General features: G+C 43.7%; 2 protein-coding genes, 1 long non-coding RNA gene and 1 other non-coding gene across 7 annotated transcripts; 3 read left to right on the top strand and 1 right to left on the bottom strand.

Annotated features, from left to right (window-relative positions):
* The first annotated feature begins 61 nt into the window (after positions 1 to 61).
* On the top strand, positions 62 to 12151 carry KHNYN (KH and NYN domain containing). 3 transcript variants are annotated; one of them, XM_007479885.3, is made up of 8 exons: positions 62 to 601; positions 990 to 1206; positions 1704 to 3136; positions 4306 to 4436; positions 4544 to 4640; positions 9991 to 10098; positions 10388 to 10489; positions 10963 to 12151. In XM_007479885.3, exons 2-8 carry the CDS (start codon positions 1006 to 1008, stop codon positions 11336 to 11338), a joined length of 2448 nt encoding a protein of 815 aa, XP_007479947.3. In that variant the 5' UTR covers positions 62 to 601; positions 990 to 1005; the 3' UTR covers positions 11339 to 12151. The 3 variants fall into 3 exon arrangements, with proteins under 3 accessions (XP_007479947.3, XP_056666110.1, XP_056666111.1); XM_056810132.1 differs by lacking the exon at positions 10388 to 10489 and having other exon boundaries at positions 314 to 601; XM_056810133.1 differs by lacking the exons at positions 62 to 601; positions 10388 to 10489 and having other exon boundaries at positions 704 to 1206.
* On the top strand, positions 7961 to 8019 carry MIR12297G-2 (microRNA mir-12297g-2). The gene has a single exon (NR_162823.1). It is a non-coding gene; the product is annotated as a microRNA mir-12297g-2 (primary transcript).
* Positions 12152 to 12612: 461 nt separating the features above from the next.
* Positions 12613 to 16804, bottom strand: SDR39U1 (short chain dehydrogenase/reductase family 39U member 1). Of its 2 annotated transcripts, XM_001369641.5 has the most exons (6): positions 16696 to 16804; positions 16075 to 16181; positions 15620 to 15702; positions 15193 to 15314; positions 14529 to 14672; positions 12613 to 14136 (listed from the first exon to the last, which is right to left on the bottom strand). In XM_001369641.5, exons 1-6 carry the CDS (start codon positions 16802 to 16804, stop codon positions 13724 to 13726), a joined length of 978 nt encoding a protein of 325 aa, XP_001369678.2. In that variant the 3' UTR covers positions 12613 to 13723. The 2 variants fall into 2 exon arrangements, with proteins under 2 accessions (XP_001369678.2, XP_056666112.1); XM_056810134.1 differs by lacking the exons at positions 15620 to 15702; positions 16696 to 16804 and having other exon boundaries at positions 16075 to 16685.
* A 53-nt stretch (positions 16805 to 16857) lies between these two features.
* Positions 16858 to 21908, top strand: LOC103105169 (uncharacterized). Its single transcript, XR_460757.3, has 3 exons — positions 16858 to 16997; positions 20735 to 20849; positions 21737 to 21908. It is a non-coding gene; the product is annotated as an uncharacterized LOC103105169 (long non-coding RNA).
* Positions 21909 to 24225: the final 2317 nt, after the last annotated feature.

The raw sequence follows: 24225 nt of genomic DNA on the forward strand, positions 1-24225 counted from the left end.
CGGTTTGTCTTCTATAAAATTAAGAGCTGGATTGGATAATCTCTAAGGCCTCTGTTAGCGCTAAAATCCTGTCCAACAAAGTTATTCTAGGATACTAGGCTGTGATTTCCAGTTTATGGAGTAAACAATGTATTAGGGGAAGTGGGCAGAGGAGGCTTGGTGCAAAATAGAGAAGGAAGAGAGATAGTTAGGCAGGATAGAGAGCAGGAAGAGGTCAGAAGAAGTGAAAAGAGCAAGGACCGGGGGTGAATGGGGAACTGAGGAGATGACCTCCTCCTTTTGTAGGGATCGAGAGTGAATAGAGTCTGGCCACCTTGCCTCCTCTCTCCCCACCTAGAAGCCTGGGTGGAGAGACCCAAATCCCCGGGGCTAAGCCAGCCTCGGGGTGGAGCTGGGGTAACTCCTCCCCTGTCCAGGAAGTGAGGAGGAAAGCGGTTGTGTACGTGAGAAGAGAGTCAGGAACCGGTGGTCTGGAAAGGTCCAATTGAACCAGCGACTCTTCCCCCTCTCCTTCCAGGGCGGGAGCATCGGGTTCACGAACTGTAGGGTTCCCAGATCGCTGGGAAGATCTAGGCATTCCAGGAGCCCACAGCCAAGACGGGTAAATGCTTTTCAGCCTTCCCATTTCTCCCGGGGGGAGGGAAGGAGGTGATAGGGAGAGCGAGGAGAATTCCAGAGACCGGGGACTGGAGGCTTGTGTACCTGTTTGGGAGAGCCCAAAGAGGGGGCAGTGAAGGCGAGAACCGGGAATCTGACCTCCGGGGGCAGCTAGGGGGTGGAGCAGGCTGGGGGTGGGCTTAAGGCTGGACAGAGGGGGCGGAGTAATGGGTAGGAGCATAGTTCGATAACCCTTTGGGACTTCAGGTTTTGGGTTGTGACGTTGGGACCAGCCCCGTTTGTGGCGGGGAGCCTCCTGGGATCCTGGTGGCGATGAAGATTTAGGCTGAGGGGCTGCCATGTCTGAGCCTCTCTTCTTCCCACCCTATCAGAGTTGGCTTCGCAGCCATGCTCCCCTCGGGGGCCAGCCCTGGAACCCCGGACCGTTTCACGGTGTTGGCTGATGCGGAGGACGTGGTGCTTAAACAGCGGCCCCAAGTGGAACGCATCTTCCAAGTGCAACTGAGTGTCCTTGAGAAGACCTGCCCGGGGAGCCCCCACATCTGGCTGCAGCTGGAGGGACCCCCAGAGAATGTGGGCAGAGCCAAGGTACTACCTCCTTTCCCTTCCCCCAGGCTGCGTGGGGTGGCGGGGTGCAGTGGGGCCCACTAGATCCTCCCCTTCCTCAAGCTTCCAGGAAGCTTTACTGGAGTCTGTTGCTGTTCCATGTCCACTTCCTTCGCCTCTCTGTCTCTCTGGCAACCTCAGGGCCCCATCATCACTCTGGGGATTTCCCAGCGCTCTCTCTGTCTTTTAGTTTTGGTTTCTTTTCCTCTAGGCTGCTGGGTTTCAACTTTTCTGCACCGAGGTTAGGATGGGGATCGAGAAGTGAGATTCCTCATCCTTCCTAAGAATCCCCTCACCCCCATTCTCTTTCCATTTGCTGGCGTGTTTTACTGCCCCTCTTGCCCCCTCTGAGGGGGGTGGGGAGGATCCCCAATACTGGAAGCACTAGGAGGGTGAGAAGAGCGGGTAGAGGGAAGAGAACTGAGAAATAGGAAGAGCAGAAATCAGTCTGGCTTTTCTTTCCCTTTTCATTCCTCCAGGAGTACCTGAAAGGCCTTTGCAACCCAGAGGTATGGGAGGAAGTCAGCTACCCTGCCGCCCTGCACTGTGTCTTCTTTGGAGCTGGGGGTCTCTTCCTGGACTGCCTGTGCTGGGGTACTTCAGCCCACATAGTGCCCCAAGCCCCAGGCTCTTTGTTACTGGGGGGCCTGACTGAAGCCTTTGTCATGGCCCAGAGCAGGATGGAAGACCTTTTAGGGCAACTTAGGCAAAGTGGTCTCTGGCTGCAGTCCAGTAGTGCCAGGGAACAGGTGATTCAGGACTTCAAGGCCCTGGTTGGGAGCTCTGGAGATGAACACTCCAGGGCTCTGCTGAATCTGCCTGTTTCCATTCAGAAGTGGCTGCTGAACTTGGCAGGAGAGGCTGGTAGGAGGCAAGGGCTGCCAGAACCTCCCCTGGGGCAAGAGGGGAGCCCTGTTGGCTTTGGGAGTGAAGATCTTGGTGGCTGGAGGGACCCTGTCAGAAAGACTCAGAGTGAGGGCAAGGACGTTGGGGAGGGTGACACTGTCTCACTGGGCACCAGATCTGTGGACCAGGAAGGGATTAGGAGAGGGGCTACTTCTAGGGAAAGGTGCCTGCCTTCAGATCCTGGCCTGGACTGGGGAGGACAGGGCTTCATGGGAGAGGTGGATTCCAGAAGGAATGGAGAATTGCTCAGGGAAAAAGACTGGCATACACCGAAGCCCTCTGGGCAGAGAAACTTGGAGAGACCAGGGAGTCCCAGGGATGGATTACCTAGGTCAAGGAACTGGCAGAGGGAAGAGATCCTTAAGGAGAGAAATTGTCCCTCTAAGGAGAGGAACTGGGGGAAGGATGGGTACCCTGGGGAGAGAGATTGGAGTAGGCAGTGCCAGACCATGGGGAGAGACTGGGATAGAGAGGGGCCCTTTGGGCAGAGGGATTGTGGAAAAGGGGGACATAGTAGGGAGCTGGACCAGGACAGAGTATGGCATCTGGAAGAAAAGGGCTTGAAAAGAGAGGCGCTGCCTAGTGAAGTGTCACAAAACCCACATGCTGTCAAGGCCGACTTCCTCCTGCGGGCCATCCAAGATTCGGCTGATTCCTATGGCCATTCTCCTCAGGCAGTGGGGGGTGACCAACAGTGGAGGGCCCCAGTAACACCCTTCCTTCAGCTCAACAATGGAGAAGCCTCCCCACCATCGGGGCCCAACCTTCTACCTGCCCCACAACCCACATGGCTTGTGTCTCCAGAGTCTGGGGATGGGCAGCCAGTGGGGTTCCAGGGGGGGCAGGGGCCTCCAAAGGGCGGCACCACTGGTGGCAGCTGTAAGGTGACCAAAACCCAGCGCTTCTTAGAGTCCTTGAAGACCCCATTTTCCTTGAACCTCAATAACGTGCCTGGTGCAACAGGTCTTCGACACGTTATCATCGATGGCAGCAATATAGCCATGATGTAAGTATTCCTTTGACCTCCTACCTGAAGGCACTGCTTAGGGAGGCTCCCTGAGGCATGAGGGCTTAGAGAAAATGATAATCATAATAATGGCTAGTATTTATGTAGTACTTTTTGGTGTGCTGAGATCTTTATTACTGATTACTCTGACAATTCCATGAGATTGATGCTATTGTTATCCACATTTTATAGTGGAGGAAATGAGGCAGACAGGTTAAGTGACTTGTCCAGGGTCTTCCAATTAGGAAGTATCCGAGGCAGGATTAGAACTCAGGTCTTCCTGATTCCGGGCTCTTGCCTCTGTTGTGATTCAAGGAAATACTTCAAGGGCAGGCAACATGGTGAATTAGGCAATGGAAGTATTAAGTGGTGTCTTGGTAGATAGCTTGAAAGTTTTGAGTAGAATTTTAGTTTTTCAAACATGAGCATTTACACCTTGAAAATTGGCAAATGTTGCAAACTGAGGCTTAACTTATTGTTTTGATTGTCCAGTTTTAAGATCATGCAGATTAAATGTAAATTGTGTTGTGGATAAATATCTTTTTTTCCAGGGTTAAACATTTATCAGCATATCCTTATATTATAGAAATGGAGGCTCAGAGATGTGGCGATGTTTCCAGTTATGTGTGGAGTTGGGAAAGGGACTGAGATCTGATTCTAGTCCCAGTAGAGGGACTAATTTGTTGGGTGATCTTGGGAAAGCTACCCTTTCTGGGCGTAGGTTTCTAAAGTAAAATAAGAAATTTATCAGATCATCTCTAAAGATAATACCTCAGTAAAGACCTCGAAGGTGGCATCAGAGTTACATCTCTTGCACAGATCTAAGTAGGTCGAGAGGCAGAATGGGGAGAGTCCTGGGTTTGGTGTTAAGAGGACCTGCTTTCAAATGCTAGGGCTTCCATTTTCTGCCTGTGGGACCTTGGGCAAGTCAATTAACCTCAACCTTAGTTTCTTCATCTGTAAAATGGGTAGAGAGGACCGATCAACTCGATCCTATGCTTCTCATTCTCTGGCCAGTGATGTTTTTGTGTCTCACTGGTTGTTTGCCATTATATCCGAAACTGGGTGGTGGTACCGAGGCAGGACCTTGTCCTCTTTGAGCCTCCTGGGGATAAGGATCTTGTTCTCAGGTCGGACTTCATTCTAATCTCAACCCTTTGCTTTGGCAGCCATGGCCTCCAGCATTTCTTCTCCTGCCGCGGCATCGCCTTGGCTGTGCAGTATTTCTGGGATCGGGGGCACCGGGAGGTCACTGTCTTTGTGCCTCAGTGGCGCCTTAGGAAGGATTCCAAGGTGAAAGGTGAGCAGAGTTTTCACTCTGAGACTACTTAGCCACCACTTCCCTACCCCAGGACTAACCAGGCCATTCAATCCCTTCCCACCCTCATCCGGATCCCTCCCCCACAGAACGTCATTTCCTGACTAAACTACAGTCCCTCAGCCTGCTCTCTGTCACCCCCTCTCGAGTTGTGGATGGGAAGAGGATTACCTCCTATGATGACAGGTACTCCCCCTAGCCCTGTCCTTGGCGACTGGGGAACCAAGGGAGGGATGCAGGGAACCACGGAGGAGGGGTGCAGCCTTTGGGAATCCGTTCTCAGCCCAGGTTGGGGAAGGTTGGTAGTCGTATCCCTTCTACTGTGCCACTTACAACATCCAGCAAGCCTTGACTTCTTATGATGTGCCAGGGACTATGGATACCAAGAAAGGGAAAAACAAGGAGTTTACATACTTATGTACATAATGTTCCATTTTCTCCAACATGTGTGTGTGTGTGTGCATGCATGTGTGGCTTGTCTCTGTTCTGTCTCTGGAAATTAAGCATAAATATCAGGAAAGGATGTTTTCCTCTGGGGTAAGGGGAAGTGCCTCAGTTTCTCTTGGTGATAGATAGTACTTTCATTTTGGTGGGGGATGCTTTAGGTACTCAGGAAGAATAAAAAGAAGATAGGACTAGGAATCAAATTTGTGGTCTCCCATCAGGTCTCTAAAGACTCAGTTTCCTCATTTGGACAATTAGGGGCTTGGACTACAGGACCCTTAAGAAGATTCTTTCTAATTCTATTAAGTGTTGAATCTAGCCTCCTGTCAGTGATATAGGGATTGGCTTCTTTTGCTTGAGACCCTTGAACCCAGGGGTCTCTTATTCCATCTTAGATTAGGTCATCCCTTCCTCAGCCAGAGACTTGTTCTGACTTCACTCATTAATTTAGGCCATATATGCCTGGCTAGATGATAGAAATCTTAGACTAGCTAGTAAAAAGCATTGAATTTCTTCATGGAAAGAAGCTTCAAGGCTATGTAATCCCACTCCCACTCATACTTTAGCCAGCAGGGCCACCCCCACCCCCTTACCCCAACAAAGTCTTCCAGACAAAGGTAAATGACTTATTGGGAAAGGATTGTCTATTGAGGGGACCACTACCTCTCATGGCTTCTCATTTCTTCAAGTGGCTCTAGTTGTTAGGAAAACTTTTCTTTTTGTTAAGTTATTTTCAGTCTTGTCAGATTCTTTGTGACCCCATTTGAGGTTTTCTTGGCAGAGATAACTAGAGTTCGCCATTTCCTTCTCCAGCTCATTTTACGGATGAGGAAATTGAGGCAAAGAGGTCACACAAGTGAGTAAGGGTCGGAGGCCAAATTTAAACTCATGAAGGTTGGTTCTTGATTCCTGGCCCAGTGTACTATCTACTGAGCCATCTAGCTGCCCCTTACTTTGAACCCAAATGTTGTAATTGTTAGGAAGTGGCCCTCTTTGCTCCTTCTCTCCTTTGCTTCTCTGCTTTCTATCCCTGGGCAGAACAGGTTTAATCATTCCTCTGCATCATGGGTCTTCACATCCTTCCCAAGTCTTCTCTAGACTAAAATGTTCTCAGTTCTTCCAACTAGTCTCAAGGTCCAAGTCACCATCCCAATCAGACTTCTTTTGACATTCCATCTTATCATTGTTCTTGCTAAAATGTACTTGACCCTTTATTCCAAGTATGTGCTAACCTAAGCAAAGTAGACACTGTTGTCCAATCACATCCAACTCTTCATGACCCTATCTGGGATTTGCTTGGCAGAAATACTGGAGTATTGCCATTTCCTTCTCCAGCTCATTTTACAGATGAGGAAACTGAGGCAAACTTAGGTTAAGTCACTTGCCCGGGGTCATGCAGCTGGTAAATGTCTGAAGCCAGATTTGAATTTAGGAAGATGGCTCTTCCTGATTCCTGTGCTCTGTTCATTGGTTCACTTAGTTGCCAGAACACTTTGCCTCCCCTTATTGTCTCTGATTCCATTCTCTTTTTTGACTCTCCTGCTGTGCTATTAATTCATATTGGGTCTAAAGTCCCCTAAAACTTCCAGATCCTTTTTTTTTTTCACCTGAACTCTTGGTGAGCCAAGTCTCCTCTAACTTATCTATGAAGTGGATTTCATAAAAACACAATTCCTGATTGGGTGTCCTCTAAAAATTGGATAAGCAATAATCAAACCAACAATTACAAAGCCATTCATCAAGGGCCCACTATATTCAAGGCACTGTGCTTGGGGCTTGGGGTATCAAAAATGCAAGTATCTTGTGTGACCCTGGGCAAGTAAGTCACTTGACCCCCATTGCCTAGCCCTTACCACTTTTCTGCCTTGGAGTCAATACACACTCCAAGGCAGAAGGTATGGGTTTAAAAAAAAAAATTCAAGTATTTGTACCCTCGGGGATCTTATAATCAGTCTAGGGGCCCAACAACATACAAACTTATAAAAACATTCACAAAGAGCTAGTTTCAGGCAACTAGGTAACACAATGGATAGAGTGCCAGACCTGGAGTTGGAAGAACCTGGGTTCAAATCTAGCCTCAGATACTTCTTAGCTCTGTGACCCTAGGCAAGTCACTTGTCTCCAGTAATCCTTGCCAAAGTTGATACTAAGAAAACAAGGATTTCCAAAAGCAAACTCATTTTTTTTTTTTGCCAAACTTCTGATTTCTTAGGGAACTCTTTCTACTAGTGTGGAGTCACAACTTTGTGTTTATTGTGTTCTTAAGAGTGTTGTCTGGGACAGGTTATATAGCCTGAGGCAGAGATTATGCAGCTTGTCTAAAGTCATTGGGTTAGGACTATCAGATGGGTTTTGGACCCAGTTCTTCCTGAATCTGAGGTCAGTTTCCCACCTACTATCATTTTTTAAAAATATGCAAAGTAAATACAAGGTCATTTGTGAAGAGGAAGTTCTAGTAGCTGGGAAGATCAATGAAAAGCCTTTTGTAAGAGGTGGCTGTAGAGTTTAGCTTTGAAGGTGTTACCTTTGAAAAATGACCACTAAAGTAGTTAGAACAAGTCTTTACTTGGGACAAGAGACAATGTCTGGGAAACACAGCCAAAGATGATTTTCCAAAGAGTAACAGAACTTGTGTGTGTGTGTGTCTTACACCTTTTGGGGAATAAAGGACAGGGAAGTATGATTGATTAGCTTTACAATGGCTACAATTATCTGGGAGAGGCTGATGATTCTAGCCTGGGGCTAGGCAACCTGAAAATAGGTGTCCAATACAATGGGAGAAACTTCTAATACAAAAAAGGGTACTGAAGGTTTGATTTAGGTAAGTTTAGGTAACTAAATTGGGATCATTAAGTACTTTAAGGTTTATTGTTCAGTCTGGGACTTCCCTGAAAGCAAATTCCCAAGGGGTAGAAAAACTTGGGGATTCCAAAGACACTAGACAAAGGTAACTAGGAGTTCAGAGAGGTGGAGGTGAGGTGGCAGTGAATGCTGGGGGACAAGCTATGCAAAAGCAGGGATAGAAGATTGTGGAATGTGGGAAATGATCCGGTGACATAATCCTTTGTGTGGCGGCTTGTTCTGAGAGTAACTGAATGAGAACGAGGCATCACACAAAGGATTATGTGGCTGCACAATGGAAGATGTCAGCATGGTGAGCAGTGATCTGGGGGAAGGGGATTCCGCACTGTGTATACTGCTGCCTGGTATAGTGGTGGCAGTGCTGGTCCTGTACAAGGTGTGACGGGCCCATCACAGTCAGTGCTGCAGCCTCCGCTATCCCAGACTTTTTCATAGTTTTTTTTTTATAGTCTGGCCCTCCAACTGTCTGAGGGACAGTGAAATGACCTCCTGTGTAAAAAGTTTGGGGACCCCTGCTTTAGGGGATTGTCAGTGTGAGTGGAGGAAAGGGAATGGATGCTAAATGTTGTGGATAAGATATAGTCCCTGCCTTCAAGGAGTTTAAGAAATGATCTGGGAAGAACGGAAAAAGAAAAAGAAAAATAATTTAATACCAGGCAGGATGTGGTGTTAACTTGAAAAAAACACAGAACTATTAAATTAAAAAATCACTCTTTAATTAAGGAAAGGGGTTCAGTGCTTTCCTCTAGGCCTCCACACAAGAGCTGCACACCACACACCCATGCAGAATCCCAAGACCCCTGGAAAAGCCAACAGCACTAGATTGATAACTCCAAGGAACAAAAGAATTTGGGGAGTTCCAGGGGCCAGGAAAGATGATTGCATAGCTACAAGGAAATGGGAGTGTTCAAACTATACTGACAGGATACCACCCAGCTTGGGAAAGGAATCCTAGATAGAGGCTAGGGTCTAAGGGAAGAGGCTACTTACAAAGGATACTAAAAGGATGCTCCCTGCCCAGGTGTGGATCTTGTCAGAAGGATCTCTGATACTATGGGGAAGACTACCTAAGACAAAAAGAGTACTTAGCATTTGCTTAGCCCCACCTAACTGGGATTGGCATTTACCTTAGGGTAAAAGAGCCCGAGATTCCCTTCGGCATGGATTCTCTTGGAAACTGGGAACAAGTACAAGCTTTGGGGTCTCCACCTTACAAGCTAGTCCTAAAACTTGGGGTTCATTAGAGCTAGGCTTTACCTTTCATCTTGGAGTCAATACTTTATTGGCTCCAAGGCAGAAGAATGGTAAGGGCTAGGCAATGGGGGTTAAGTGACTTGTCCAGGGGGTCACACAGCTGGGAAGTGTCTGAGGTCAGATTTGAACCCGAGAACCACCTCCCCCCCGCCCCCAGGTCTGGCTCTCAATCCACTGAGCTACCCAGCTGCCCCCTGCTCCTTTTTTTTAAAACAGTGAAAAAACAAAATGTATATGCCACATTTGATTCCTAGCCTCACCTCCAGTATTACCATGTTATTTCTCAGTAGTTCTTTTTTTTTTTTTTTAGTAATAAAGAGTGTAACAGTTCTGTAAATCAAGAGTGTCATGTATCCCTGTTTCATAAGAGTAAGTTGGTATCAGAGGAGTCCTGTAACTTCCTGGTGATCCACAGGGAGTCAGTATCTGTTTTTTTCACTATCCCATTCTGCCTTATGTGTGAGTTAAGATGTGGCTTCCAGCTATACTGTAAACTTCATGAAGATGGGCAGAATGATGTCATCTTCTACAGGGTGTGCCTAGCACTGGAGGGCAGGTCAATGAATAATTGCTAAATGAATGAGGAAGAAGCAAGAGCTTTGTGATGAAAAAAAAAAAGTGAAAATAAAATGGCAGAAAGTTCAGGGGATGGGAAGGCAGACCTGGGGCTGATGAACTAAGTCTTGGGACTTATAGTTACATTTTAGATCTCATGAGTTTGAGTTTGGCGAACTCAAGGTAATTCTTCCCTAAGTTGTATGAGGATACTCCTTTGGGTCTTTTGTGAAGACCTTTTGGTGTTTCCTCATTCCCAGCCTACCTCACAATCTTTAGATGGTGGATTGGTAGGTAATGAGAAGTAGGTAAATGAGAAGAAGTCTAGAATGCTCCAGGATTTGTATTGGAGGGAAGGGGAGGGTAGTTTGAAAGTTCCAGGAATGAAACAAGCCCATTACTCTTTACCTCCTGTGGGCAGGTTCATGGTGAAGCTGGCAGAAGAAACCGATGGCATCATTGTTACCAATGACCAGTTCCGAGACTTGTCAGATGAGTCTGTGAAATGGGCAGAAATCATCAGATTGCGGTGAGGAAGATTTTCTTGGAGGATGGGACACAGAGCTTCTCACCTTCCTCAAAATGGTTCTAATCTGCCATGGGGATTAAAGGACTTTAGGGAAGTGGTTGGGGCCGCTAGGGCTGAAAATGGTTCCTAATGTTTCTGGTGGGATGAGTTGTGTCTTAGACTCATCCCCAGGGTGTGGAGAAGCATCACTTGGGGTAGGCTATCCAATTTGGGGGGCTGTTCCTGTTGGTTGGGTAGGGTGTACAAGGGGGTCCCTTCAGTGATGGTATCTCTTCTATCTCTGGCCTAGTCTGCTGCCTTTCACTTTTGTGGGGAACATCTTCATGGTCCCAGATGACCCATTGGGGCGTGAGGGCCCCACCCTGGATGAGTTCCTCAAGAAACCAAATGGGTAACCAGTCAAACCTTCCCCTCCCTTGTTCCTTTTCTCTTGCCACTCTGTGGCCCCTTCCTACATAGTCTCTATTGTAGAAAGCTCCAGACCAGTTTGCTTGGGTGGCATTGTGACCTCTTTCTGGGCCAGCTGTCTGGGCATTTGGATGAGTTGTCAGGACTTGCATTCAAACTACCCTTCTAGAGAATTCTGAGTTTTCTGGGCCAAACAGTATCCCAGGGTTTTTGATCAGGATATTTGGGTATGGCAGTACTTGGAGGTTGAGTGTTTTTGGGCTAGACCTTTTTTTCAGAAGGGGTTTCTATTCTATCTTTGCAGGCTCCTGCTACAGAGGTGGGTTGATTTTTCTCTTTATTTAGTGTTCAGCTCTGAAAAATTCCATTCCTTCCTTTCCTCCTCCTTCAGGGGTACCTGGGTAACAGTCTCAGCTCTTTTATCATCCTTCTAGCATCTTGGTCCTCTTTTCCCAGGTTGCAGACTTCAAGAGGTCGCTCATCTAGTCGCCGAGGGCCTCCTCATACCCGACCCTACCGACCCAGCTCCAGGGCCCGGTCTCAGGTTAGATCTGGAGCCCATCCTCGAATGCCACCTCGACCACGATCTCAGCCTCGATCCCACACCATGGGTCTAACAGAATTTGAAATTCAGCCAAAGCAGCAGGAACAAAAGGAGGATGATGAGGGAGGACATGGTTTACGAAGGGTGAAAGAGACTGAGCAGCTCAGGCACAAGCTGCTGGAGGTGTTTTGGGGACAGGACCATAAGGTGGACTTCATTCTACAACGGAATCCTTCTAATAGGGACCTCAACCAGCTCTCAGAGGCCCTGCTCAGTCTGAATTTCTAAATCCTTTGGTGAATGAGGGTTGCTGGTAAGGTGGATCTTGGAAATCTGGACTGTTGGGTCCTACTTCTGGCTTAAGAGTGATGTATGGGGAACCATGGGCAAAATGGAGGGGCAGGAATCAGGGATCTCTTTTCCCCTTGGCAGGCCTGACTGGCTCCAGCTGAATAGGATGCCAATACCTCCCCCTCCATGTCTAACTAGGTTCCTAGGAACACTGGAGGACTACTAGATTCTACCAAACCCTGGAAGTCTTTAAGTGTTTTATGAGGTGGATTATACATGGACACAGCAGGAAGTTAGTGAAAATTGTATTGGTCTAGGAATTGAGAAATTTGAAGCCTGGGTCTAGTACTTTTTGCAATGGGGTACTGGAAGACCTTTAGGCCAAGCCTCAACTTTAAATTTTTCCATCAATAAGATGGAAATTTCTCCTGTTGAGGAGAAAGGGCTTTGAGTCCTACCATTTCCAAATATTATCATCCAGTTCATATGGTTCCTTCATTTTAAATACTTTTTTTTTTGCTATCCAAATGGGTCCCAATCTTAGATTGACTTCTTAGTGTTAGGAGTCCCGGGTTATTTTCTCTTTTAGACAATCCCTATTTCAAATGATCCTATTGTTGCATTTGGGCATATGTGTGATAATTCAGTTTATCAATATTTTCAGGGTTCATTTAAAAAGGCAGCTTCTATGTAGGATATGTTTGCTTATTGATCATTAACTACAACTTGACTGTGTGGCTGTGGTTAAACTTGCAGAAGTCTTAGGGAGCCACAATCAGTTGAATGAAAATAAAAACATCTCTGAAATGATCACAGGTTATCATTTGACTTAAAATTCACATGTAGGTACACCACCTGTATTATGGATGTGTGTGTGTGTGTATGTATGTATGTATGTGTGTGTGTGTGTGTAATGATGGTATATGTGTATAAAGTAATAGGGCTGTCACCTGATTGTAAACCATTTACCTGAAATAGTGGCTGAAGCAGGTTATCAGATGACTAACCTCTTTGAAGAATGGGATGATGATGATGATAAGGAATAGAAAATTGATTGAGGATCAGAGGTTCCTGCTTTATTCACCCCTACCCTGGAGATCCTTCCTGGTATTTTTATCTTAGTTATCATTTGGAACCACCTTGGCTCTACTTCAGGTTCTAAGGACCCTGGGAAACTGAATTGATTGTAATAATTGCCTCAAGTACCTGGATCACCTCTTGGTTTATGTCTCTAGGGAAATCTTGAATGCCTTACAAACTGACACTTCCCATTTAAGGTCTAGATAGTTTCAGTGCTTTATTTATAACATTTAAAGTTTTATTCTTGTAATTCTTACAAAATAAAGTATATATTAACAATTATCCCACTTAGGGCTGGGCTATAACTACCTGGTGCTTTGAATGATCAACCCACAGAAAGACTTGTTATAAACAGTATTTGTAAATATGTCATTTCTTTTCTAGCCTCATTTTAATTCAGGCATTGTGGTTATGTTGGCTTTCTGTTCCAGCTTCCATTTGTGACTGTGGACAAGTCACTTAAACTAAGCTTCAGCTTTCTCATCTATAAAACGAGGATGACTTTCAATCCTCTCATGAAAGTAAAGTGATAAAAGAACTTTATAAATGCACAGACTAACTATGGGTTTTCATTCTTTGTCCAGGAGTTTGCCTAGGAGAGGTAGACATCATTGCTTTCTAGGACAACTAAAAGGCCCCTGGAAGAGAGAGGGATTTTTTTACTAGCATTTGGAAAAAAGGGCAACAAAAGGAATTTAGAGGGCAAAAAAGTATTATGCAGCGTAACTCCTATGTGGAAGAAGGAATCAAGGAAGGGCCAATGCCTTCTAAGATCAGTCTAATTAGGAGAGCTTGGACCAGTATAGATGTAAGAATTCTGGCAATTTATGTAAGAAATCTTGGGGTAGGCCAGAGAATACAAATAAAAGCTAGTTAAAATAGGTGACTTGTCTATATGGCATATTATACACAGCCCCTTTCTCCCTCTAAATTCCTTTTGTTGCCCTTTCCAAATGCTGTTCATGGGTCCCCCTTACTTAGGGTCCACTTTGTGAGAGGGGCCAAAGATTTCTGGGAAAGAACTAAGGTCAGGGAAGACTAGAAGTCCATCTGCTCATTATCCCCAGAATTAGTTGTGGAGGAAGAGAAGAAAGGTGCACATAGAAAAAAAGGTGATCTATCTATCTAATATAATAAGACCAAGAGGCTGAATACCTATGTGGGTATTTGCACACACACACACACACACACACACACACACAGAATGTCAGAGCCTCAACAAAATGCTTAAGGAATTAGTCACATCTACCATATCAGGTTCTGTACAGGATGCTCCTATCAGAAAATGACCTTTAAGTGCCTTCAGGACACAGCCTGCTTCAGGGCAGTCAGCAGCTCTGGAAAGGCATATTGATAGCCACTGGCTAGAGTCCTCCTAGGTATCACCTTCTGGCCCTCCAGTAGCATTACAGAACGTTCCTGCCCAAAGATTGCCTGGACAGCAGGACTGGGCAGAGGGAGTAAGGCAGGGCGGCCCACAGCGGCACCCAGGGCCTTGGCAAACTCGCTATTGGTAGTAGAGGAGGCTGGGGAAACCCCATTCAGGATCCCATTAACATGGCTCTTCTCAATGGCATGGGCCAGTATCCCTGACAGGTCTTCAATGTGGATCCAGGGAAAGAACTGTTGGCCTGTACCAATAGGCCCACCAAGGCCTAGGCGGAAGGGCAGCAGCATGTGGCTGATGGCACCACCCCCACGGCCCAACACGACACCTGGTACATGTTAGAACATTATAAAGATCAGGTCTAACAGTCTCCTAGGTAGTCTTTATTGCTTCCTTACTCTACTCCTTAAATTGATAGCAGCTTCCTTACTCTACTCCTTAGATTGATAGATATCAAGGTACTCCCCATTCTTTCATTTTGTTTTGCCTTAGTCTTTTGAAATAGCCTTTAGAAATTTGGTTGCTATTTCTTATTCACTAGGGTCTCAAGGTCCACCATCCCTCCCACCCCTTTGCCCTGAAAGGTTGGCCCAAAGCCTGATTCCCTAAAACTGAGCTGTTTACTTTTCCCTTGAAGCCTATACCCACATTTCCCAAATGTCTTCCCTAAACCCTCCACTCCAATCCTAAAATGTTCCAAACCCACCCTAGCCCCCTCACCAGATCGAACCACCACCTGGCGCGTGGCATCCCCAGGGATCTTGGCTGCTGCTTCCCATTTGGACACCAGGTTTGAGAAGAAGTCAAAATTACCACCAGGGCTGTCCTCATCATACTCTGCAGTCAGGCTGGGCTGGTAATAAGCTATCAGAGAAAAAATGTACCCATTTCTTCTACCTTTACAAGTAATTTCAACATTTGCTTTTCTCACTCTTACTGGTTAGATAGGTCCTATAATATCTCCCAGGGCTCCAAGGATATCCTGATACCTCCTTAAGGGATACCACACATTAAAATTCATCCTTTTGTACACTGTCTTCCTTGGTTCTGATGAGAGAATCCAACCTTGCAGGTTTTCCCTCTGATTTGGACTACCTCAGGTAAATATAAAAGTTATCATTTTATTGGGCCTATTTTACATGTGTATGGTGATGTGAAATATAGTGCAGGAAAGGTAGTCTGAGGTTGAAAGGAATATCCTTTTCTGAGTAGTACAGTTCCATAGTGGCAGCAGTAGGGCAAGAGGCTATATACCTCTATCAGGGGACAAAGTGTAACTTCCTGCCATTAACATTAAGACTAGGATTCTGGTCTTACCTAGGTAGTGTAGGTTCTGTGCCCTCTCTAATTTCCCTCAAAGGGGGAGATAAGGGCTATGATATACCTGTGCCTGTGACCAAGACCCAGGCCTGGGGGGGCTGTGTGGCCTTGGTAATGGCTGTGGCCAACATGTAGGTAGTATCTAGACGGCTGCTGAGTAGATCCTTCTGGTAGGCCTCATTCCACCTGTAGACAACGGGAAGGGATTTATCTCAAGCTACCTAACATTGTGCTTTCTGACCATTTTTTCCCTCCTGAAGACTGAGTTAATACCCCTTTCTACCCACAATTCCCTCAATAAGTCCTATGGATACATGTGTGAGAGAGGGGCCTAGAAGGGGATGCCTGAGTTGTTAAAGGTGCCTGTTCCTTTTGAAAATTCCCTAACCATTATTCCATAAAGTTCACTTCAGTCAGAATGGATGTTTGAGGACTCCCTTAAATCCCCTCCCTCCACTACTGAGAATACTTTCCCAATTTCCTAGAGTGACCTTCGGAAGGGGTTAAGGATGTTCTCTCCAGCCAAGTTGACCACTGCATCACATGGGGGCAACCCAGAGCTGCTAAGCTCATTCTGTGAAAAGAAAGGAAAAGATGCTCCAACAGGGCCCTTCCTGATTGCCTCCCCATTTTTCTTCCACTTTTGTCTTCTGGGAAAGAAAGGGTGTTTCTTATTACTTGGGCAGTGTCTTTACCATGAGAAAACTGCAGACTTGTACTTTAAAACATTTCTTAAAATGTGGGGTTTTTATGTACCATCTTTACCAGGGAAATGATTAAATTAAACTTTTAAAAATCCAATTTTACTTTTAAGTTTTGATAGTTTATATTTTTGATGGTCAACAATTAATGACCAGGATGATAATGTACTGCAAAGTCGGGGGTGGTGGTAGTGGTGGTGGTGGTGGTGGGGACATTGTTCTGGTAGGGCCACAAGAACACATACCCAAGTGATCCGATGGGCACCGGGCTGGCGGGAGACCACAGTCACCTCATGGCCTCTGGAGTGCAGCAGGTGAGTCAGGGCCTTCCCAATGAAGCCCGTTCCACCGCCTGGACAGGAAGCAACCTGGCCCTCACCTGGGCTCTATCCCCAGGGCTTCCCCTCTCAATCTCTAGGATCCTCTTCTCCCAGACTACAATCTTCTAGGTCCCTCCCCTTCATCTCCTCCCTCTTCCTCCTTTAGTTCTCCAGGTTTACCCTTCTTTCCCCAGGAGCTCCGCCCTCCCCAAATCGCAGGGCCCATCCCCTCTAGCTACGATATCCTCCCCCTTCTCATTTCCAGGGCCCCTCCCCGGGGCTCTTCCCTCCCCGCATCCCCTCCCTCTTTCTTTTCTGCTCCCAGCCCTCCTCCAACCCCTCCCCTTCTCTCCCCAACTCCCATCCCGCTCCTCTCAGCTGTTTCCGGGGCTGCAGGGGCGACCGCAGGGCAGGAAAAGGTCAGCCTCTTGCCCTCAGGGGCCGAGGTCCGGGTCACCGCCTGGGATTGCTGCGGGTCAAGGTCCTCTAACCTCTACCCAACTCCCCTCCTCAGACTGAAACCCTCCCCACCCAAGCGCGGCTCACCTATTAGCACCCTCATTGCAGCGGCTGGTGCTCTGTGCGCCTGCGCAGACCTCAGGGCCACCGTCTTTTCGGAAGGGCTCCGCCCTTTCTGCGCAGTTGCGCAGTTCATCTCCTATGCCTACGAGCTCTGTGTTTGGGAATGGGAGACAGCGCAGAAAACCGGCTTCAGCTGACTAATAACCTTTTTAGGGACTGGAAAGTTTGAGAGGGACAAATTGGGATAAAGAGCCCTGGGGCACAAAAGCCCCCGGAAAAGTCTGGGAAAAGAATCCCATCTGGGATGCCTCACCTGAGGCTGATATGTATGTATGTGTGTGTGAATGTAAATATATAAAATCTCCCTAGGCTCTTCACAACTTCTTAGCCTATCTCATCCCAGAAGTGTTATGTTGTATTAGCCAGTATGTTCTATGCTTTTTATTAATGTCTTTTTCATCGTCCTCTTGACCTTTAAACGTGGCATTCCCCATTGTTCTAAAACATTCTCTTTCCTTGGTGATCTCTGTTCCAGCTATTTCACTTATCACCTATATGCAGAAAACCCTCTGATCTCCATCTTACCTTCCATTCTTCCTTTAGAATTCTGGAGATATTTATCTGGATATTCTCAACTAGAAAAATCAACAAGTCTAAAATAGAAAATATTCTATCCCCAAGACCTTCCTCCCCATCTCTACCTCTTCCTATTTTCTCTTTTCATTAATGATATTAGCCACCTAGGCTCATTACCTTTAAGTCATCTTTGATGTATTCTCACTTGCTTCAAATTTTGAATCACTTTTAAAATTTTTGGATAGTTTTTACCTCTTGGAGATCTCTATGTTCTGGAACCTCTTTATTACCACTACTTCCACCATAGTTCAAGTCCTCATCCTCTTTCTGAACTGTTATAGTTTCCTTAATGGATAGTCTTTCCCTATACCAATCTATTCTCCCAATATTTTTCCAGTTTTAGTTAAAACCCTAGCTCTTGGAGGCAGCTAGGTCCAGTGGATTGAGTCAGGCTTAGAGCTGGGAGGTCCTGGGTTGAAATCTGGCCTCAGACACACCCTACCTGTGTGATCCTGGGTAAGTCATTTAACCCCCATTACCTAGCTCTTCTGCCTTGGAACCAATACATTGTATTGATTCTAAAATAGAAAGTAAGGATGTGGTGGCAAAAAATTGGAAAATGAGGGGCTGCCCTTCAATTGGGGAATGGCTGAACAAATTGTGGTATATGTTGGTGATGGAATACTATTGTGCTCAAAGGAATAATAAACTAGAGGAATTCCATGGGAATTGGAACAACCTCCAGGAAGTGATGCAGAGTGAGAGGAGCAGAACCCGGAGAACATTGTAGACAGAGACTGATACACTGTGGTACAAACAAATGTAATGGACTTCTCCATTAGTGGCAATGCAGTGACTCTGAACAACTTGGAGGAATCTACGAGAAAAACCACTATTGACATTCAGAGGAAACACTGTGGGAGTAGAGACACCAAAGAAAACAACTGCTTGAATACATGACATGGATGGAAGGGATATGGTTGGGGATGTAGACTCTAAATGAACATCCTAGTGCAAACATCAACAACATGGAACTAGGTCCTGATCAAGGACACAAGTAATACCCAATGAAATTTTGAGTTAGCTGCGGGAATGGTGGGTGGAGGGGAGGGAGGGAAATAATGTGATTATTGTAAACAAGGAATAATGTTCTAAATTGACTAAATAAACTAATTCAAATGGGAAAAAAATAAAATAGAAAGTACGGGTTAAAAAAAAAACCCAAAAACTATTGCCTACAGTGCCACAATGCATAAACTCAGTTCTTTAAATTGAATTTGTTTTTTTAGACTAGCTTCTAAGAGAGAAGAGATAACAGTTTATCTGTAATGGATATCTATACTCAGACAGTTCTTACTTTATGGACATTGGCATGATGTTTTCATCTAGTTGTTTGCCAATTGTCTTCCCAGTTGGTGTGTCTTCCATGAGGGCAGGAATGGGGGTGGAATAGGTGGGGGAAGATGTATTTTTTAAAAAGAATTTATTTAATTTAAAAATATTTTTCCATGTTTACATGATATTTTCTTTTCTTCCCCACTCCCAGAAACAACAAACAATTCTACTGGGTTGTACAAATGTTATCACTTGATACCTATTTCCATATTATTCATTTTTGCTATAGAGTGATTTTTTAAAAGCCTAAACCCCAAATCACATACCCATATATACATGTGATAAATGATGGCTTATCTTATGTTTTGCTTTTGCATTTCTATTCCTATAGTTCTTTCACATAAGTCCTTCAGGAGTGTGCAGAAATGGTTCTTGCCTTTCTTTATATTCTCAGCCCTTAGTACAGTATCTTTATATTCCTGCCTCTAATCCATTATTTTTAACACCCTTGCCAGACTAATCTTTCTTTAATTTAGATCTGATCATGTCACATCAGTGTTAAACAAACTTCAGTAGTTCCCTGCTGTCAACCAAATAAAGTTCACAGTCCTTTGCCTACTATTCAAGGCCTTACTCAGTCTGGCATCAAACTATTTTTCTAGTATAAATTATACTAGGTTAAATATATAATACTTCCTCTTATATACTCCATGCTGCAGTAAACTTTTACAACTTGATGCCTTAAACTCATCTTGTACCTTGCCTCTGTTTATGTTGCCTCTTCCCACTATTTCCTATCCCTGGAATATATTCTCTGTTTTTATTGAATCCCTACTCATCCTTTAAAATCTAACTTAAGTGATAATCTCTCTATTATCTTTATCACCCTTCCATTTGATGACTTGTTCCTCCCTTGAATCTCACATAGTTTATTTGTACCTCTCTACTGTATTTACATTGTATTATTTTGAATACTAGTCTAAACAGTAAGCTATCTAGAACTAGGAAGGATCTTTGAGACCATTCAGCTCAACCTTTTCATTTTCCAGATAAGGAAACTGAGGTCAAGGGAAGTTAGCTAATTGGTAAAGGTCACATAAGCATCATGGGGTGGGGATTTGAACCCAGGTCTTCTGACTAGTTATATATCATATCCCTTTTCTGGTGTGATGAATGTAGATGAACATGAGTACTGTTGAGTTTTAGAGAAATGTTCTCCCTATAAAGAGGAGTAACCTTTGAGACCAAGGAAACTATATATAGGGTTTGTACTTGACTTCCCTCTTTAACTGACAATAAAAGTATGAACAAAAATGATTCTGTTTTAAAAGGGACCTCTAATACTTAAAAAATTTTCTTGCTAGAAAGATCCTCATAAACTGATAGAGAGTAAAATAAGCAGAACCGGGAGAACTTTTTGTATACAGTAACAGCAACATTGTGTGATGATCAACCATGAAAGACTTGGCTACTCTCAGAATACAATGATCTGGCACAATTCTGAAGGACTTATGACAGGGAATGCTACCTGCTAACTGCTGGAGTTGAATGCAGATTAAGTCATGCTATCTTTTATATCAGTTTACTTAGTTTTATTTTGGTGTTTTGATTCTGTATAAGTGTGCTCTTATACATACGTACATATATATATACATATATATATATATAAAACCAAAATGGAGTGTGTTTTATATGATAATACATGTATAGCCCAGATCAAATTGCTTTCCATCTCTGAATGGTGGGGAGGGAAAGAAAGGAAGGAGAGGGTTTGGATCTTAACATTTTAGAAAATGTATGTTGAAAATTATTATGCATAATTAGGAATATAAAATATCTTTGAATAAAAAAAAAAAACTTCCTGGTAATATAGGGAATCCTGATAAGACTAACCACAGAGAACTGTATTTCCCACAGGGACAAATCTGACCATTAGAAGTTCTTGTGACCCCCCTGGCTTGAATACTTCCCTTATTTCTTTTCTGCCACAGAAAGCTGTTGTACTCCAAGTAATGTACTCTAAGTGAGCCTAAAAAGTTATAAAAACCCAATTTGGTTCACTGAGAAGCTGTAGCTACTACTAGGGAGCAGCCTTCCTTAGCACACAAATTTCTTTTATTTCTAATCCAATTACTCATTTTTTGTCTTCTAGCCTTGCAGATGATGATGGATGAGATTCTCCTTGGCCCCTCAAAGAAATCAGACTGGGAAACACCCACAACACTGAATTCTGAGCTACTTGAAGGCAGGCATATCTACTGTACAAGGTAGATGCTAAGCCAATGGTTAATTTGAGAGAACTTTGAATGTCTAAAGATCTGAACATCTAAATCTTGAACCATGAGTTACTTTTAAGGGGCTAAAATTTATGGTGCCCATGATTATAAGGATAAAATACATGGATTTACAAAGCTTAAAATGACCCTTGTTGCATTTGTGTGCTAAAGTTATTAACCCTAGTGTCAAAGATTCTGTCCCAATACAAAAGGTCCAGGTATACTTTGTGGAATTTTAAAATTTTGGCTCAAAGCTCCACAAATAGGAAGCCTGGGAAAACTTGTATGTATTAATAGTATACAGAGACTAATTCTCTATTTGCAAGCAGTAAGTTTATGGTATTAATATAGGAAAGTTTTTTTTTTTTTGAGGAAAAGTGGAACAGAAAGCCTAAAGTGAATAACATTTAATAGCCAATACTTTAAGATTTGCATATTGTCCACCCCTGGGAATCTGCAGAATCTACCCTATTCTGACTAGCAGTTTCTAACCCTCTCCACAACCCCCAACCAAACTCTGGGAATCTCTGCTTGAACCAGTAGTTTCTAACTGTCCCTGGACTCCCATATATTCCAGCAGTTTCTAACCACCCCTATTTCTGGACAGAGATAATCACAAGGACACTTCTGTAGCACTCCCTTTCTGCAATATGGCTGTTCTCTATATTCGAGTATACACCCTCCTGCTGTTTCCCCCCATGACTATGATCTATAAGAATCCCCTTCTCCCCTCCCTCTCTAGACATCTCTGCCTGAAGTGTGAGGTTGAGTTAGACTTCAATTTCATGATCTGGAATAAATGCTTCTTTTTATGTACTGATTAGTTAATTGGTCTGAGTTTTTGTACAGGTTGACATTTTATCTAATTTTATCCTCAGAATGATCCAGTGAAGTAGACATCTATTTTACAGATGGGAAGACTAAGGCTAAAAGAAGTTAAGCAACTTGCCCAGGAGAACACAGTAACGTTCTGACTCCAAGACCCTATACTCTGTCCATTGTACCATGTAGCTGCTTCTAATCGACTCTAGTAAAATAACCTCAAACAGAGCCTGCAAGGTGGACTTCCAATTCATTACAGACCTGAGTAATCCCCTCTTGGACATTTATTAGCTGTGTGACCTGGGGTGAGTCATTTCACTTTAAGTTTGTTTCCTCATTTAAAAAAAATCATTTAATTTAGAATATTTTCCCAAGGTTACACGATTCATGTTCTTTCCGTCCCCTCCTCTCTCCCCCCTCCCGTAGCCAATGAGCAATTCTACTGGGTTTTACATGTATCATTGTTCAAAATTCATTTCCATATTATCAGTATTTGCCATAGAGTGATTGTTTAAAGTCAACATCCCCAATCATATCCCCATCAAACCATGTGATCAATCATATGTTTTTCTTCTATGTTTCTATTCCCACAGTTTTTTCTCTGGGTGTGGATAACATTCTTTCTCATAAGTCCCTCAGAATTGTCCTGGACTGTCCCATTGCTGCTAGTAGAGAAGTCCATTACGTTAGATTGTGCCACAGTGTATCCGTCTCTCTGTACAATGTTCTCATGGTTCTGCTCCTTTCACTTTGCATCAATTCCTGGAGGTTGTTCCAGTTCCCATAGAATTCCTTCAGTTCAGTCCTATTTTTTTTTTTTTACAAACCAAACACCTAAGCTTTTTTCTATCTTTTTGCAGTTAAAATTTTTATTAAAAAAAAAAGTTTTTCCATGTTTCCATGATTCATTTTATTTCCCTCCCTTCTCCTGGAGCTGACAAGCAATTCCATTGGGTTATACAAATGTTATCACTTGATACCAATTTCTATATTATTCATTTTTGCAGTAGGGCAGTCTTTTAAAACCAAAACCCCAAATCATATACCCATATAAACAAGTGAAAAGTCATATGTTTTTCTTCTATGTTTTTGCTTCCACAGTTCTTTCTCTCAAAATGGATATTCTTTCTCGTAAGTCCCTCAGGATTGTCCTGGATCATTATATTGTTACTAGTAGCAAAGTCCATTATATTGGATCATTCCACAGTGTTTTACTTTCTGTGTACAATCTTCTCTTGGTTCTGCTCACTTCACTCTGCATTAGTTCCTGGAGGTTCTTCCAATTATAGAGATCTTCCAGTTCATTATTTCTTACAGCACAATAGTATTCCATTACCATCATATGCCACAATTTGTTCAGCCATTCCCCAATCAAGGAACACCAATTCATTTTCCAATTTTTTGCCACCACCAAGAGCGCAGCTATGAATATATTTTTACATCCATTTTTTGTTATTTCTTTGGGGTACAAACCCAGTAGTGGTATTGCTGGATCAAAGGGCATGCATTCTTTTTAATGCCCTTTGGGCATAATTCCAAATTGCCTTCCAGAATGGTTGGATTAATTCACAACTTCATCAGCAATGTCCCAATTTTGCCACATCCCCTCCAACATTTCCTTTGCTCGCATACTGACCAATCTGCTAGGTATGAGGTGGTGCCTCAGAGTTGTTTTGATTTGCCTTTCTCTAAATTAGGAGGGATTTAGAACACTTTTTCATGTGATTGATAGTTTTAATTTATCTGCAAACTGCCTATTCCTGTCCCTTAACTATTTGTCAATTGAGGAATGGCTTGATTTCTTGTACATTTGACTTAGTTCCTTATAAATTTGAAAAATTAGACCTTTGTCAGAAGTTTTTGTTATATTTTCCCAGTTCATTGCTTCTCTAATTTTGGTTACATTAGTTTTTTTTGTATAAAATGTTAATATAATCAAAATTATTTTACATTTTGTAATGTTCTCTTTTTTTTAAATAACCCTTACCTTTTGTCTTAGAGTCAATACTGTATTGGCTCCAAGGCAGAAGAGTGGTAATGACTAGGCAATAGGGTTAAGTGACTTGCCCAGGGTCACACAGCTGGGAAGTGTCTGAGGCCAGATTTGAACCTAGAACCTCCTAGGTCTGACTCAATCCACTGAGCCACTCAGCTACCCTCTCTATCTCTTGTTTGGTCTTAAATTCCTTCCTTTCCCATAGATCTGACAGGTATATTAATCTATGTTCTGTTTCTTCATTTTAAAAAGAATGCCTAAAAAATAAAAAGAATGCCAGTTATACTTATCTTTCCTAGATTGTAGTGAGGATCAGACAAAATGTGTATACTTTCTAATTCAAATTGGTTTATAGGAATATCATCTTTGGTTAGTGTTAATCCTAAAGATTTATGTAAATTATGGAGTCATAAACTCACTTGATTGTGAAGACTTATTTCTGAGCTGTCTGGGTTCTGGCTTAGCTGATTTCTCCTTCTGAAGGAAAGTGGTTGTACAAAATTTCTCTTTCTCTCCCCTCTGCTCTCCCTCTCCTTTCCCTTATTCCTC

This window comes from Monodelphis domestica, chromosome 1 (genome assembly GCF_027887165.1).
Source record: "Monodelphis domestica isolate mMonDom1 chromosome 1, mMonDom1.pri, whole genome shotgun sequence".
NCBI classification, from domain to species: Eukaryota; Metazoa; Chordata; class Mammalia; order Didelphimorphia; family Didelphidae; genus Monodelphis; species Monodelphis domestica.